This window comes from Filicampus tigris, chromosome 7 (assembly GCF_054856515.1).
Source record: "Filicampus tigris isolate MCC_2025a chromosome 7, RoL_Ftig_1.0, whole genome shotgun sequence".
NCBI lineage: Eukaryota > Metazoa > Chordata > Actinopteri > Syngnathiformes > Syngnathidae > Filicampus > Filicampus tigris.
Genome location: NC_141223.1, coordinates 5,768,835 through 5,786,142, shown reverse-complemented (window position 1 = coordinate 5,786,142; position 17,308 = coordinate 5,768,835). Strand labels below are relative to the sequence as shown.

At 40.3% G+C, this 17,308-nt stretch overlaps 3 protein-coding genes and 1 long non-coding RNA gene across 9 annotated transcripts; 2 read left to right on the top strand and 2 right to left on the bottom strand.

The window, feature by feature from the left end:
* Positions 1-1,208: 1,208 nt before the first annotated feature.
* bloc1s3 (biogenesis of lysosomal organelles complex-1, subunit 3) lies at positions 1,209-3,867 on the bottom strand. Of its 2 annotated transcripts, none has more exons than XM_086035907.1 (5): positions 3,737-3,867; positions 3,468-3,586; positions 3,197-3,389; positions 2,951-3,051; positions 1,209-1,963 (listed from the first exon to the last, which is right to left on the bottom strand). In XM_086035907.1, the coding sequence occupies exons 2-5, from the start codon at positions 3,579-3,581 to the stop codon at positions 1,778-1,780; spliced, it is 594 nt and encodes a 197-aa protein (XP_085892033.1). In that variant the 5' UTR covers positions 3,582-3,586; positions 3,737-3,867; the 3' UTR covers positions 1,209-1,777. The 2 variants fall into 2 exon arrangements, with proteins under 2 accessions (XP_085892033.1, XP_085892032.1); XM_086035906.1 differs by having other exon boundaries at positions 3,468-3,617; positions 3,737-3,840.
* trappc6bl (trafficking protein particle complex subunit 6B, like) lies at positions 3,830-7,592 on the top strand. 5 transcript variants are annotated; one of them, XM_086035909.1, is made up of 7 exons: positions 3,830-3,977; positions 4,437-4,541; positions 4,650-4,717; positions 4,783-4,900; positions 4,976-5,059; positions 5,138-5,231; positions 5,669-7,592. In XM_086035909.1, exons 2-7 carry the CDS (start codon positions 4,446-4,448, stop codon positions 5,698-5,700), a joined length of 492 nt encoding a protein of 163 aa, XP_085892035.1. In that variant the 5' UTR covers positions 3,830-3,977; positions 4,437-4,445; the 3' UTR covers positions 5,701-7,592. The 5 variants fall into 5 exon arrangements, with proteins under 5 accessions (XP_085892035.1, XP_085892034.1, XP_085892037.1 ...); XM_086035908.1 differs by lacking the exon at positions 3,830-3,977 and adding an exon at positions 4,061-4,153; XM_086035911.1 differs by lacking the exon at positions 3,830-3,977 and adding an exon at positions 4,099-4,153 and having other exon boundaries at positions 4,440-4,541.
* Positions 7,593-11,297: 3,705 nt separating this feature from the next.
* Positions 11,298-15,609, bottom strand: LOC147144537 (mRNA decay activator protein ZFP36L1-like). Its single transcript, XM_086036904.1, has 2 exons — positions 15,172-15,609; positions 11,298-14,106 (listed from the first exon to the last, which is right to left on the bottom strand). The coding sequence occupies exons 1-2, from the start codon at positions 15,223-15,225 to the stop codon at positions 12,919-12,921; spliced, it is 1,242 nt and encodes a 413-aa protein (XP_085893030.1). The 5' UTR covers positions 15,226-15,609; the 3' UTR covers positions 11,298-12,918.
* A 50-nt stretch (positions 15,610-15,659) lies between these two features.
* Positions 15,660-16,954, top strand: LOC147144536 (uncharacterized). Its single transcript, XR_015087589.1, has 3 exons — positions 15,660-15,674; positions 15,843-16,010; positions 16,835-16,954. It is a non-coding gene; the product is annotated as an uncharacterized LOC147144536 (long non-coding RNA).
* Positions 16,955-17,308: the final 354 nt, after the last annotated feature.

The window sequence follows — 17,308 nt, the reverse complement described above, 5'->3', positions numbered from 1 at the left end:
GGGATAATAGATACCATGGGATATGAGAAAGGCTTCTTTAGCTGAAACGCGGATCCCTCCAATTAAGATCCCAGAATTCTGTGTCCCTGAGGTCTCATTATACTCATGTGATCTGCATCACAGAGAAACTGATCAATGTATTAATGAGGTCTTCTACTTGCTCTCTGTTGTGCCTCTATCCCCTTAAAATGCAGCAAAGCAATTTAAACCGAGCATAAGAGACGTGTAATCAAGCCTGCAAAATGCAAACATGGAAAGATTTTGACACTGCACAGTATTATATGATGAATGACTTTTAAAACATTTAATGCTCATTTACATATTACGGGCCACGTATCACACATTTTGTTCCCCTGAGATTCTGACTGTAGACCGAGTTTCCCCTGAACTCGAAGATCTATAATTATGTGAGGACTTTATTCGCATGGATTTAAAACAGTCATTCACTGACAAATTACTGGAAGAAACACCTCTGTCGAGAACAACACTTCTGCCCTTAAGCTTTGTAGGTATAGATCTTTATTACCAAGGTCTTCAATTGCAATCACTCTGCACCTCTGTCTGCTTGAAATTTGATTTATGAGAACAAGTGAAGCCTTAACAGAAAGCTGCTTGACAAAATAGGTGTACAGTGGACTTTTCCCCTGGGACTTTTCTACATCCCCTTCAGGGAGTGAATCACTTCCTGAAAGACAGCGTCAAATCCCATCCATCACACACAATGGACAAAGTGATGATATACAAGACTCTAACCAACATGATGTCACCACAGAGAAGTCAAGGCCTCTTCACTCTTGGTGACACTAAACAGTGGAGACGCGTTAGGACCAGAGCTGCTTTGTATCTATACATGACCGGGGGTAGAAATAGGACAGTTGAGCAGTTCCGCCTACACTGGTTTCGTTGTATTTACTCAATTGTATTTTATCAAGTGGTTGCACAAAATAAATTCACCACACATTATACGGTACAGTATATGTATATGTAGTTGACATTTCTGTACCGGTGATGCCATCATGTGGTAAGAATAGTAACTACGCCTTCGCTATCGACGTCACATACAGGGTGGTGATGATTCGTGTGGGTCAGGGGTCACCAACATTTTTAAAACTGGGACCTACTTCTTGCAAGCTGACTAATGCAAAGGGATACCAGTTTGATACACACTTCTGAAATTACATATTTGCTCAAACTATCATTAACGTTACGTTTTTAATCATTAATTATATGGATTCACTAATGTCAAGACACTTATCATGCTGATGATTTCTCACCAGGAAACAGATAAGTAATCAATACACAGGCACCACATCGCATATACAAATAGTTCTGCTTAACTTGCATTTGAAAATTTAAATTAGGAGAGCACATGTTTCCTAACCATGAAATGACATGAATCTGTTTTAATTTGTCATATCACATTTATTTTTACTGAAATCTGAGTAGTGTTCAGTGATTTGGGGCAATTGCATTAAGTTATATGTTGGTATGAATTGAAGTTTACATTGTATAATAACATGGAATGAAGCATAGAATAAAACATTTACACAATGTAAATAGACAGAAACCTGCAGTTCAAGTCTGACTATACTGTTGTTGAAGAGATGCAACAAAAGCATACTGTAGATCATTACCGGTAAATAAATATTCCGATCATCATCAATTCATATTAAATGAGAGTATTTAGTGGCCTTTTACAAACAAGATAAGCAAACCAATCAAGTTGCTAAACAGTTTCACTTGCTCATATGCACAACATCTATACTTATTCTTATGTTCAGGATACAGGAGTGTTATTGTCCTCTGAATTGTTCATCTTAATATCAGGTAATATCTGACAGCTGGTGATAATGTCAATCTTCTCAGACACGGCCTTCAGGTCATCCAAAATCAGCCGAATGCTGTGGGAAGCGTTGATGATAGCGCTCTGTGATGTGTTAAGCTGTGCTGTCGCACTGCGCACCTTTGACAAAAACATTTAGTCACAATGAAACAATTTCAATATTTTTTTTCAGACATGGTTGTGCTGGTTGTGCATATGAATTTGTTTTGAAACTGTTTTGAAACTATCAACAGCTTTTGATTGCTATTCACAGTAACTCTGCTGCGCATTCAGCAACCCTCTTCAAACAGCTAAATCTCTTAGTAAATTTACACATAAATAAATACAGAATCTCCATGTTTATTTACACAGTTCTATTTAAAGAGGAAGTCAATCGAAACGTTTTTTAAAAGAATATGTTCTATGCAGGCCTACTAGTTGAAACAAGGCAATATGATTAATATGAAATATGAGTTAAGCAGCAAAATCCACCGGTTTGTAGCCATCTCAGGGGGCGGCCATTTTGTCACTTCTGCCGACTGAAAATGACATCATAGTTGCTCAGGACTCAGATAACGACCAATCATACCTCAGCTTCAGAAAACAGGTGAGCCCAATGGGAAAAAAACGATTGCTGCTTAACTCATATTTAACTCATAAAAAAACGGGTGCATTTCTCATTTTCCACAAGCACAATGTTAATCAGAATGGTGTGTTTGAACTTGTGGGCCTGCAGAGAACATATTCTTGAAAAAACCCCCAAAAAAACACTTGGCTAAGTCAACCACCAAAATTAGTTCACGGTGCCGAATAATGGCACAACACATCTAGTGTTAGCTCTGGTGATATTTTGGTAACCTTGTAACTACATGAAAGAACACAAACGAGGAAACAGCCGTGATTATGATGCAGTGCAGTTTTACTGCAAGCACTCCCGTAATATACTGACTGACATTTATTGTAAATGGATACCGCTCAGACAATGTCAATCATTACTTAACATTATGGTCTTTGTGAAGACGTATTTTGATCAAGATCTTTTACTGGATCCTATTATACTGTGGTATCGGTCATATATTTTATGTACACTTAGTATAGTTCCCATTTGGGTGGTGTGCATTGTAGTACCTCCTTGCTGGCACTGCCATAAACGTGTCGCAACATCTGTCCCACATCGGAATAGAGCCGGCTGTTCGACTCCTGCAACTTCTGTTGTAATAATGTATCACCTGGAAATTTAACACAATGAATCATTGAGGCACTATTAAGAGTATGCATTTAGTGAAAATGGTTAGTACTGTCCAGTCATTGTTTTGGTTCATGTCATGACAATACCTAGTTTATGTAGTATTTATGTTTATTAACATGGCTCACCAAAAGACTTATGTGTAGGGCTTGGTCTGTCTTCCACAACAGATGGTATATCTGGGTGATCTCTCATTACAATAAGTGGAGGTAGATCTCTTTTAAGTATCTGAGCACTTTCGTGACTCAATGCAGACCCTCGGTGCGCCGTCTCCGCCTTATCCTCATCCTCGCTGTCCGTTTCTGAAGCTTCCCCTGGAACCTGGGGGGATCAATGAGCTTTGTCAAAGTGGAGCTGCGGTTCATTTTTATGTTCGACATCCGCATACAACAAAACTACCTTGGCTCCTGCAATGGCCGTCTGAGGGGCTGGCAGGGAGGTGATGTAAACCTCATCATCGGAGTCTGTTTCTGATGCCTCGCCCTGCACCACTATCTGGTACCGGTTGGACATGACCACTGTACACCGGAGCAAAAATCCACATTTGACCTAGAACACGATATCTAATTTAAGTTAAAATAACAAACAATACTGACGTATTGTCACATATTCTAAATCTTATGACAATTAAACGCAAAACATGCGATATAAAAGAAGGTAAAACAAACCTCAGATTGATAACACGGTATGCTGGATCACATGAGCAGACAGGAAACGTGTGTTCCAAAGGTCCAATGAAAAAGCAGTGTATATGTCACGTGGAAAACAGCGCTCCAATCTAGTAGGAGGCTGTCAGATGATAGTAAGGGGGTAATAAATGACGGCGTACACCGGTGTAGTGGTGGGGATATTTTCTCCCTTTCGCCCAGCTGCGTGTCTTCTGCTTAAAAACTAAGATAAGATACAAAGGTAAGTCTCAAGATACATTTCTTCATTTCCGTGAAACCCCTGTGTTGTACCATCCTTTTCATGTATATTGTGGTATATTCATTTACGAGTTAATCCCCTGGACTGCCCCTGTACACATTACGAGTAAACCCCGGAAGTGTCTCTGTTTACCATCGTATCTGCAGTTCGTCTGACGGGTGGGTTTAACTGTTTGTTCTATCCGAGTCATCGGTCGCGGTTGAATTTACGATAACATCAATAAATTGTTGTATATCCCAATTTAATCCACGTCACATTAAAGGTAAAGTAAGATAGTAAGCATGCCACGAAACGGGCTGCTCAGTGACAGCTAATATTAGCTCAAGATAGGCTCGCATGCTTGTTGTCATAGTTTCCGTCAAGTATTTTAGTTCTGATCCACAACAATTTACACGTTTGCCAAGTTCTGTCATAACCTTAGTTCCATTTCTCATTACGTAGTAGTCAGGGATGGCAGACGACGCTCTGTTTGAGTTTCTCCATATGGAGATTGTGGCACACGTTTACAGGGATCTGCAATCCAACAAAGGAGAGACTGATAACAAGGTTTGTACACATTCATGCGTATTGAAATCAAGAATTCTTATGCCTTTAACAAAATGAAAGTCGCTTTTAGCCATGTGTATCACATTGTTTAATTACTTTTTAATACAGGACAGGGCATCCCGTGTGTCTATTTTGGAGGGGATGGGCTACAGAGTGGGACAAGGACTCATTGAGAGGTAGATAAGTGCAATATCTTACATTCCGTGTTGATATGTTATACTTAATTGTTTGCCCTGTTAAGGTTGACGAGGGACTCCCCCTGCTTCAAGGATGAGTTGGATATAATGAAATTTGTTTGTAAAGACTTCTGGACTAAAGTCTTCAGGAGGCAGGTGGACAATCTCAGAACTAACCATCAGGTGAGAATAAAATTGATTGAACTGTTTTATTAATGATAATTTCTGACATATATCTGATGTTTCTCTCTTTTTTAGGGCACCTATGTATTGCAGGACAACAAATTTAATTTGCTGACACAGCTCTCTAATGGTAAACAGTACCTGGAGCAAGCACCTAAGGTCAGGCCACATATTTTGTGTTTTTTTTTTTTTCCATCATTTGACAACACTCCTAATTTTAGTATGTGTTCCCCCCAGTACTTGGCCTTTTCATGTGGTGTGGTGAGAGGAGCTCTGTCGAACCTAGGTCTTGAAAGTGTGGTCACAGCTGAGGTCTCTGTCATGCCATCATGTAAGTTCCTACAGACTTCTTGTCCATCATGGAGAATACAGTGGAACCTCTAACTTGGAATTCAATGTAAACTTCTGGAAATTTTTCCTCTAAAGTTGCGTAAAGATTTTTAGTTATGTCCGGTAGTATTTTGGACAGAGATCCTTTTATATATTCCCTGAGCAATGGTGAACTTGTCTAAGTGATTGTTAAAATATATATGTTTTTTATTCCTGATTTATACCTAACATAGAATAACATGAACATTTTTATGATGGCAAGATTTTCAAACCCAGACAAATTATTGAAATGTCCATTATTTACAGCATAAGGTTGTCCTTTAGAAGCTCCACTGTGTATTAATGGAAGCCAAACTGTTGTTGTTCATGTGAGGAATGCAAGTGATGTGAAGTACAGTAAATTAAAAGAAATTATTAACTCTGCTGTTCTCTTTGCAGGTAAGTTTCAAGTGGTCATCCAGAAATTATGACAAGGTCCTGCCTTGCTGCTGAGATCAAGCATCCTTGCCCTTCATGTCAGGTTCTTCTCCTATTCATCAATATAACACCAGAAAGAATCCAATATAGTTCCCAAGGGGCCAAAGACATGTTCTGTTGCCCATAGTAACAGGGCTAAATGGAGCCCGGTACCTTTTACTTGTAGAATTCAAATACAGATTCTTCTCGCTGAGTTTCTCTTATTTAAACAAATTATTTTGTTTTCATGTACTGTGTGGAAATAAGTGGAACTATGCCCTGATGGACCATTGGGGTCCAGTGTATTGTCTTTTTCCAGTGATTGTGCCACATAAGCATATTTGCAAGTAAATAAAAATTTAAAAAATTCTTTCAGTAAATTCATCCTACATCTCTGTACCCACTCAAACTGTGGTCACGTGTTAACTGTTTTACAGTAAGATAGATACGGAGCTTAACAAATTCTTTAGTGCACCACCTATTGTAACAGTTGGCCTAAATTAACAGCACTGGTCAAAAAACCAGTTTCTATATTTGTGTCCCTTGAACAGAAATGATCAGAGTTGGGCATTCCCTCTATGTGATGGACCGGTCCGTCTATCCGTCACTGACGGACGCCCGTTTTACTAACGGTTGACGAATGATGGCAACATTTTTAAAATAAACAGATTAAGCATAGACGGAGACATCTTTATTTAGTCCGCCATTCGTCTGCAGTCCGTCCTTAGTCTATTTTTTGCAGCAAGGCTTCGATGGCCGCGGGGAGGAAAATAGTGGGTTGTTGTTGTTTGGGGGACGGATTTCAGTGACGGACCAGGCTGTGAACAGGCTTCCAAAGCGCAGTGAGTCACTATGTTCAAATATTGTCCAGCGGGGGGAAGACTAAACTTAAAAGTGAAAGTTTAGTCGGACTCGCCGATGGCCGATAAAGGTTAGAGGCGGACCGGCCTATAGGCGGGTGCTTTTTTTTTTACCCCCAGAAAAGAAGGCAAATGACGACAGAAGGGTACCCACGCTGCAGACGGATGACGAATAACGGACGCTCAATTTTTAGTAAAATGCCCAGCTCTGAAAATTATATTTTTAATGTTTAAAAATAATTGTTAACCATGAACTTTCTAATATACCGTTTTACAAGAAATGTAAAAGACATTATTGTTTCATGATCAAGATGCTAAATTGTAACTATTTGCTTGCATTATTGAAGAGAAAAAAATAGGTTTAGTGGTTGAATGGGATTCTTGATTAATTTTTGACTTGTGAGACTCAAATTGGAGTATCAAAAGCAAAATGGTAGATGAAAGAATCCATATTGAAGCCCTAAATGATGCTGGATGGTCTCATTTTTATCACTCGAGGTGAAATAACTGTCAGAATAAACAATAGACGCTATAGTAACTGATTGTGAATGTTGTCATTGTAGCCACTAGAGGGACGCACAGCGCTGTTACTCTGTTGTAAGCGCTTGCACCGCAATGTAAAACTAGATGCATTTCAGACCTGTCTTGCTTTCACAAATCTCAACCTTCCTTTTTAATCATTATATTCATTCAGTCTGCTGTCAAACATTTGAATGGTGACAAAATAGTTTGTGACCGTATCATAATGTAGTTTTAATGTTATTGAGATTGAAAAGAAATTCAGTGACGTGTTATAGGTTTCACTTTTAAGAGCTTAATAATATAAATAAATAAATAGACTTTTGTTGTTGAAAATGATGTGAATTTAAGCTCATTCATGTTCATGTTACAATGTGTACAACTATTACTTTGTTTTCTATTCATAAATATGTTACTATTACTACTGCACTACTACTACTACTACTGACTGACTACTGCATAGCCTAACCCTTAAATTGTGTAATAGTGAATTCAATCCATCATTTTATTAAAAATGTTCAATTTCAGAGATTCCCAAACTGTTCATTGGTAATATTAAATGTTGCCGAAGAAGACGGCGGTTGAATTGTTGGATTCTCACTTTAGCTTTTCATTTCCCATTTACTGCTTGTAATTGTGCAAAAACAGGGTTGAAGCATTTAAGTGAAATAAGTCACTCTGTGTCATATGAACAGAACAACAGCAATTCACTTGCAAAAATAACTGTAGGCTGATCGAAACAAGTCACAATATGCGTGTGCTGCAACCCACTGAAAAGTTGAAAACACAAATCCTCTCTGAAAATGAAACACGTCTGCAGGCAGGATTAGAGCGGGTGAGAGCCAGCGAGATGGAGACAGGGGTGGGAGTTGCACAAATGGCTGGGAGAGGGGGAGACTCGAGTGCGTGGAAACTTGGATGGGGGGGATTTCAAAAGTATAAAAAGGGAGTTCACAAGAGATGGGAGGAGTTGGGGGTAGGGAGGAAGCATGGCTTGGAGAAACCAAACAGGGTGTGAATGAACGGGAAGTTGAATGTATCTGATCCTTAATGTTTAGCTTTATTAGCTCACGTGGTCCGTATATCCTGAAGTCGTACAATTTGGAATCCTACCAAAATTATTAGGAAAAATATACCTCTCAAGTCGAAGCAAATCAGCAGACAAACTATCATCATGCATGACATCATATCAGACTTCAGTTTAGTGAGCATCATCAAAAAGAGTACCGGTAGTTCCACAAATGTGTTCCTCCTTTTCATTGTCCTTTTTGTGTATTTTTTGTTGTTTTTTTGTTATCAGTATACCATTGAAGGCAAAAAGGAAAAATGTGATATGTGTGTGGACTTAATGCAATACTGTAAAGGTTGTTGTCTTGGCTGCTCCGTACAATATGTCGAACAGCTACAATAAGATTTTAAACGCACGGAAGGTACAGATGTGTTTAGTTCATGTGAAGAGACTCACCTCTCAGGCACACATTGTAATCTGCCTCTGCACATTCGTCAGTGTGACAAGTTGATGGCGGTCACATTAAGAACTGCAAAAAAGTGTGATACATTAAGTCAACTCGCTTCCTTTCTATTTTTCCGTCACTTTCTCAAAGACTGATCTTTTTAATCTGTTAGTTTAGCTTTATTATAGAGCAGGACTATTTTCTTATGCTTGTATGACACTTCAGACTCTGATACAGTTCTATTTCTATTTCTTATGGAAGAAAAAAAACATAAAAAACTAGTCTCATTATAAAAATTATTTAAATCGTTTTAGTTTAATTGCGGGCGGCACGGTAGTCAGCTGGTTCGCACGTCCGCCTCACAGTTCAGAGGTCGTGGGTTCGATCCTTGTGTGGAGTTTGTATGTTCTCCCCGTGCCTGCGTGGGTTTTCTCCGGGTACTCCGGTTTCCTCCCACATTCCAAATAAATGCTTGGTAGGTTAATCGGACTCTCTAAATTGCCCTTAGGTGTGATTGTGAGTGCAGATGTTTGTTTGTCTCTGTGTGCCCTGCGATTGGCTGGCAACCAATTCGGGGTGTCCCCCGCCTACTGCCCGAAGACAGCCGGGATAGGCTCCAGCACTGCCCGCGACCCTTGTGAGGATAAGCGGTATAGATAATGGATGGATGGATAGTTGAATTGCTCAAATTCAATAAATGCGCACATACATTTGTAATCTATCATGCAGGAGTTTGTCTCAAAAACATCTTGGTTGATCAAATTTTTCTGAAAATTGAATAAAGGGAAGCTTGTGTTTTGTGGCTGTCTTTTCCATGACTGATGGCATGGGATGCCACTCACTTTCATCCTTTTATATGAGCACATGGCTTCATTTTTTTTTTTTTTTTTTTAACTCTTACTTCTGAGATTACTTATTTCCGCCTTAGTCCCATGTCATTCAACCTCCTTCGCTCATGCATACTGAGAATGAGTCGCTTACTCTCACACACAAGCACCAACTTTGTCTCTATGGGCCATATGTTGACCCGTGGTGGACCTGAATGCGGCCATCTGCCTGCCTTTTCCTATGCCCCACAGGGCAAGAGTGTGGGAGAATGTCTGTCAGATACAATACAACACACACACACGCACGCGCACACACACACGTGCACGCGCATGCCTTTAACCCCTTTACAGCCACTAATCACTCCCAGACACCCCTCATGTTAAAAGTGACAAGATAATAGTGCTTGAATGAGTGTGGATGAAAGTCATTTATAGCTGGCCACTATCAATAAACCGCTATTGATCTATCTGCATTTGTTTTTTTCTGGGGGGGGTGGAGGAATTAGAGGACATTTTTACAGCATAGTCGTAGTTAACAATTACCATGAAGATATACTTCTTCAAAATGTTACTTTTCAAAATGTTCCAAGCTCGTTTAGCGGATCAACGAAGTTGAGCTAAGCATTGTTTACGTGTCTTGATCAAGGCACCAAGCACCCCCCCTCCCCACCCCCACCATTTCTCGCCTCCTCCTTGCCTGCATGCCCAGTTGTGCATGTGTGGATTGGACCTCTGTGTTTACCGTATGTAATGCATGAAAAAAAGAGAATAATGAATCAGAAACACATGCTTGTGAAAAGCGAATCGCCCATGGGGATGAAGTCCAATAATAGATCGTGTAAGCAGTGTTGTGCTAATGATGCCAATAGCTCCCAATAGCCCTATAAACTACTGAGGCTACAGTGTGAGAGGGACATCACTGAAGGAGAGGAATAAAGAAAGGGAAGACGAAGGGGCTAGGGGGGTTGGACTGTCTTGGTGGCGAGTTAAGAGAGAAAGGAAATGGGTGGGAGACCAAGCTCTGTAAGATTAAACTCCCAAACAAAAGACTTCTTATCTCCGCATGAGATCTCCATGGCAGCATGCTGATGTCACACAGGCTCCAACAGGCCTTGGGGAGTGTTGGTTTCTTCTATTCATTTTTGCAAAACTTTCCGCATGTGAACAGAGCTGTCACATAGACTTACATAGAAATCACTGTTGACCAACAAGAGCTATATCAAAAAGCATTTAGATCATAAATGTATTCCCGTGTTGATGATATTGTACATAAAGCATAAACAAAACAATGACTTCTACTAAGGGCAGCTTAGTTGTAACTAACTTCCTATTTAGCCGCCGTTTGAATAACATTGAATCCGAGGCGTTTTGGGGTTTGAAAGCTGATGAAAGAGATGACGTTTTTGGCCAATGTTGTGATCTCAAGCACTGTTGTTATAAACACAAGTTGAACAACAGCCAAAATGACATTTTGAATTGTGCTCATCTTTGATTGACACTGTCACAGGTATTGTTTTATGATGTAGAATTGCACTGCATCATCTGACCTGAATATTAATATAATTACCCCTCAGTATAATTGCAGCAGTTTTACACTACTAAATATCATACATCTGAAAATGTCAATAAAAACTGAGCATTAGCGTCATCAAATCTGATGTACACCCATTGTAAAATGTTATATTGTGCATGAAGTCACTGTTGCATCGGAGTAGTTGTACTACAGGTCAAACGTAGCATCAATGTAGTGCTCAACTTTGAACGCGGAAATGTTTCACAGATCAATTTTCAACTATCCTATCGCATCACCTGCTTAATATCCACGCTGCCGTTCCAGGCCCTTTTGCAGCCTTTTATTAATTAAATTTGAATATATTTACACACCATGGACTGTGTTACTAGCCAAATGTAGTAAACATTTTTTTTTTATTACCGGTACTTTAAAATGAGGTTAGTGAGACTTTGTTTTAAAATGACTTTATTTCAAGAAAAAACAAAATGAAAACCCTCAAATATATTAAACTTGATACAAGCATTAACAACTCAAAGTCCTCTATAAATAGGTTAAAATAAATTAAATAAATTTACTAAAGAGTATCGCCTACAACACTAAACAGGCCTCAGACTGATGATGAAAAGGCCCTTTTAAATAGCGCAACAAGATGTGGTCATCTAACTACATTTAACACAGAAAAAGAAGCTAGTAACATCTCTAAAAGGTTTAGATTTAGTTTGTAGCTTAAGCGATGCAAAAAAAAGAAAAAGAAAAAAAGCTACACAATCATTACAACACATGAAGCCAGAACAGCGAGAATTAATACTGGATGAGAGAAATGGTTGTGCTCATCATAACATCAGTGCGCCAGTCACAGAAAAAAAAAATGTATATGTGAATGTTTGTGATGAAAATTTCAAGTGTTGCGTTTGCCCTAACTGAAAAAAAAAACGAGTACGATGACATCCAGTTAAAACATTATTTAGCCCTTCTGACTGTTGAAGACCATACTCAATGTTACAAATGTCAACAAATAACAGAAGCAAAATCAGTTCTCCAACATTGGAGTATCATCTGATTGAATTTTTTTTTTTTGCTCTAACTGACATTTGGGCTTGTTTTTATCTTGAACAAACTAAACAGAGGAGCAACACTTTAGATTTGTAGCTAAGAAGAAGAAAAAAAAAAAGACTCAGCACACCTCTCTGGAACAAACTATCAAACTGTTCAACATGACCTGCAACACTACAGGTACCTTCAAGTTGTTTAAAAACACAACAATGAGCTTTAAAGCCTCTGATTTGAAGCCAGTGACCGCACCATAACCTCCGACTGCACAGTTAGGCGGAAAGAGCAGCTTATAAAACAATACAGTACAGTGCGTCTTAAACATCAGGCCACATGGTGGTCCTGATTCCGCCATACTCAACATTCAACAACAAACTGTAAGGTCTTTGGCTTTGACACACGTAGAATAATCTCAGTGGGACTTGGAGCACTTTTGAGCCATCTATCTTTGTGGTCCTTAGGAAGACCTTTCTACAATATGGCACTTAATGAAGCTTTTATATGGAAGTCAGGGGAGAATGTGGGCATCCGTGGGCCCATGTAATAAAGTGGAAGTTGATCCATTCCCCCCCACAAATATGTTCTATGCGCCTCCACTAGTCTAAACACGGCATTCTGATTACAATTGCGTTTATGGAATATGAGTTAAAAAGCAAAATCCACCCGTTTTTTATCCATCGCAGGCGGTGGCCATTTCGTCACTTGCTGCCAACTGAAAATGCCATCACAGTTGCTCCGGGCTCAGGTAACAACCAATCACGTCTCACCATTTTTCTGAAGCTGAGCCATGATTACCTGAGAAACTGATGTCATTTTCAGTCGACAACAAGAGACAAAATGGCCGCCCCCTGAGATGGATAACAACAGGTGGACTTTGCTGCTTAACTCATAATCCACAAACGCAATATTAATCAGAATATCAAGTTTAGACTAGTGAGGCTGCATAAAACATTATTGTAAAGATTTTGGGGGGCTGACTTCCGCTTTAAAGTTTGTATTGTGATACAGTCTAAAGGCAGAACCTAGCAGTGTCCTCAGGAACAGAGAGCTGACTGAATACGGCGAGGCGTTTCCCGTCATTGATGCCGCCGCAGGACTCCGATCCATTAAGCGAGCTGGGCGAGCTGCTCCCATCCTGGTCCTGATCGGAAAGAGAGGTATAGGACAGGGATCTTGTGCCGAGCGACTGCGAAAAGAACGCAGACGCGCCAGGGCTCTGCCTCAGGGATGGAGACGCGGACGGAGACAAACCAGAAGGGGAACAGCCAGAGTCTGGGGAGGGCAGGAAGGGAGAGCGCGGATCTGCAGCAGCGGGGGGTTGGTACTTGGGGGCAGGGGAGGCCTCGAGGGTAGTAGAGTCCATCTCCAAGAAGACGTTAGAGAGGAGATCGGTGATATCGGCACAGGGAGGAGAGACAGATGGCGCTCGTGAGAAAGGGGCAGGGGGAAGTTGAGGAGGAAGGGTTTGCTGGGGAGCAGAGGGAAATCCCGCAAAGCTGATGCTCTGTCTAATGAGCGGGATTCTGTGGGAGCGTGTGGAGGGAAGAGACAAGGGGACAAAGCTTGAGGAGGAAGAGGAGCCGGACAAGTGATTTTTTTCCTCCTCATTGTTGTGGACAAAGTGACAGCGGATCCCGTAGGGACAAAAGCCAATGGTGTGGAAGGTGCGGCACGGTTCAGTTTTGTACTTTGGATGCCTGCTGAGGTCCCGCAGCTCCTCAGGCCCATGGGCGAATTGGCACTTGCCACCATACTTGCACGTGCCATTCTCTGTGAAGGATCGACACAGTTCTGTCTTGTAGCGCGTCGAGGTGGAGGAAGTGGCAGAGGTGGATAAAGACATGCTGGAGTTCAGCATGGTGGGGCTGATGCCTTCTTGAGGGTCCTTCATGTCTGAATCAGGCCAGCCTAGACTTGCTGCTGCGGCACTGGAGGTCTCCACCATGCTGACCGAGCGCTGAGACAAGAAACGTTGCTTTTGCCACTGGGTGGAATTAAGAAGAAGGGAAGCCTGGTGGCTCTCTGGTCGCTGCCCCCAAATAGTGGAGGACAGATGGAGATTGTCTGGAGGACTGGTACCAAGAGACAAGGATGTGTCACAGCTACGTTGCTGTCCAATGTAGCCTGGTGTTTTCATTGCTAAACTGAGAGATGCAAGCTGACTGTCCTGCCCTCTCAGGTCAAGACTCAGTAATTGCTGCATACAGAATGGAAAAAGCAAAATTACACCATTGTCTTGGAAAAAAAATTACAAAAAAAATATCATATTTGCTTGACTCAATAACTCCAGAAAACAAAATCAGTTCCCATGTAGCGTTTCATGTTTACTTCATTGAATACTTCATTTGATTTTGGAAGCTTTTTTAATTTGTACGATGCAATGTCTGTAACACGGATGAAAAAAATTGGCAACAAGTGTTTTTCACAGGACAGTGACGATATAATAAAAAAGCTGACAAATTGTGTAACTGTGACATCCTAAATTGGTAGGGATTTGCTTTTTGTTAAGACTGGCAAGAAGAGAACTTGTGACTAATTAATTTTTAACCATATCAAGTTAAAATGTCCTATAAAACACTGGGTCCCAACCTTTGTTGAGCAAAGGTCCAAATTTTACATTGCAAAAAAATACATAATAAATGCGTAATGAATATTAAATCACAGTACAAGTCACAACAATTGGATATGGGTTAATTAAGCACACAGGTTAATGTATTGCTATCCAATTAAAGAATTCTGCCTGTACTATACTTCACTCACATAGTCAAACAAGGCAACATTAATTTAAGTAAATAATTTTCAGACGGAATTCAATAGAATTGGATAAATTCACCCCAACACACCCGATAAAGCGGTGCCCCTTAACCACGTGATGAACAGTTTATCATCTAAAATTTGAATTTTCATGTTTTCAAATGAATCGTTTTGAGTCATTGATGTTATTTTTCACACGTTTAAAGACGTTGCACATCGGTCTAAACTATTTCCATTTGGACTCAGCATATGACCAGCACTTGATAGGCAACCAAATATGACACGTTAGTTCTATGCCTGGCTAACTTTGACGCCATGCAATAGTCAAACTCACACCAGAGAAGCCTGCAACTTGATAATGAAGTTACGCCGAACAAAACGACAAGCATAACAAACACATATTTGCATATAAGTAGTGGCGTGCTAATACGGAGCCCTGGCCAAAAGAGCCAGCTTGTGCACAAGTTTCCTGTTTTGGTTGTTTGTTTTTGTGTGTGCGTCGTCTTACCTTGCACATCATCTCGTCCAGGCCAGCGAACTGGTCGAGGTGGTAAGACGGCATGATGCTTGCTGAGCTCTCAGTGTGCTCCTGCCCACTCCCGCAGCGATGGACGCGGCCCAGTGTATGGCATGAGTCGATCAGAAGTTTCTGGTAAGTGTGTGGAGTGCTAAACAAGCTCAAGACGCGGACCACGTGTGGGTTTAAAACCGGACACGGCTGCTGCAGGCCACTCCCACACCCACTCAGCCAGCCCAAAAGTTGATTTCACCACGTCTGGCACTGCAGTCCCCACGGCTTCTTTAGATGTGTTAACGCAAATAAAATGCACATGCACTACGTTTTTGTCAACGTTTCAACTTTACTGAATGAGAGTGTTTAGCAATGAAGCTAACGTCCCATGTCAAAAGGCAAGGAAACACCCAGCATGCATCGCTCTCTAGTAAACACGCTTCAGTTGAATTGAAAAAGTTTGCTCTGATTAACTCCATGCCGTGGTGGGAAGTAGCAAAGTAAATATACCTAACTATATGCTATACAAATACTTAGTTACTGTCCTTGAGTACATTTTACACACATGTAAGCTTTGCTTGAGAACTTATTTATCTGACTTTTTACATTCACTGCCAATATTTGAAACCAGATATGTGTACTCCGTACTCTTTACTTTGTCGATATAGGCTGGTTACTTTTTCAGCCTCAAAATATGACAAAGAGGTCTTGATTGATTGTCTCATCATAAGACAGAAAGCACAGGGACAGCTGCGATATGGGAACGTAAACCAAAGAGCATGAACGATGATGGAAACAAATTGGGAGAAGCAAGATATTCCCCATCATACCCTTAGGTAAGAGAATTGAAAAAAATAACTATTTGTGGTGAATGCTTGTGTCTTGGGCCATCCAAAAATCACCTCTCGTAGCACTACAAAAAAATGTCTGCCTAATCCGAGAATTAAAAAAACAAAAACTAATCCAATCTGAGGGGCAAAACATAGGCTAAGCAAGGTGTGTTTTTTTTCAGTTGTCATTTGCTAATTTAGCTTTTTTTGTTACTTTTTTAGAGAAGCCATACAATCACATTTTGATAGCATAAAAGTCAAGCCAATCCTAGATAGGTCATAACAATCTGACATGTAGTGTATGGAAATATAAATGTGAACAATGCCAATAATAAAAGCACTTCATAAGTACATTTAGCTGTCAACTATGAAATCTGGAGCTCCTTATTCGTCTAAAAGAATGGTCACTTATTTTATTGAAAGCATTTTCTGACAATCTGTTGGTCATTACAGACAGTGGTCTTTGTTCTACAGATTTTTACATAACAGCTCAGGATGTTCTTGCAACACTTTAAAACAGAAGCTTTGGGATTTGACAAAGGTGTTTTTCATATTTCTATAATGGTTATTTCAACAGACCGTATGTAGAATATATTTAACTGAGATGAGATTTTAATGTTAAAATATTGTTTTCCATTCATTTTCAAATCAACTTTACACGTGTAACCACTTTATAACGCTGGGTCATCTCTTTAGGACAGGTGTTCTGATAAATTTGTTAAGCACTGTATGTTTTTAACTTTAATAGATTCATGTATTGACTGACAAACATGTTTTAAAATACACGCTTTTCTTTACATGAGCAACAGTAAGATGTTTCTACTTTCTAGGCAGGATGCATGGAGACGATGTGCATCACAAGTGCTTGAAAATGCAAATGTAGAGCCCAAAGCACAGAGAGATAACGGAGAGACAAACAGATGGATTGAAGGGACAACTTGGAGACAGCCTATCCCTATGACACAGACTGGGAGGAGTGAGGTCTTTGATTTCAAAGGTAAATGTGTGAAACATTCCACCGCAGAAAAGAGCTATGACAATACAGTATCTAAGTTGACTGGGCCTGCAAGACTGTGTGTCTCTTATCACGTACTCACCAGCGATGTCAAAACAAAAATAAACAACGCTAAAGGATATCCCAAACACAGGTTTTACGATGACCTGAAAAATCCCAAATCCCCATGTAACCCAAAAGTGGAGCAAAACCGGAGCATCGTTGACAAAACTCTGTTCGTCCCCAACAAACACGCACACACAATCGTAATGAGGCAATCGTACAAGCTTTACCCTTGGCGGTCTGACTG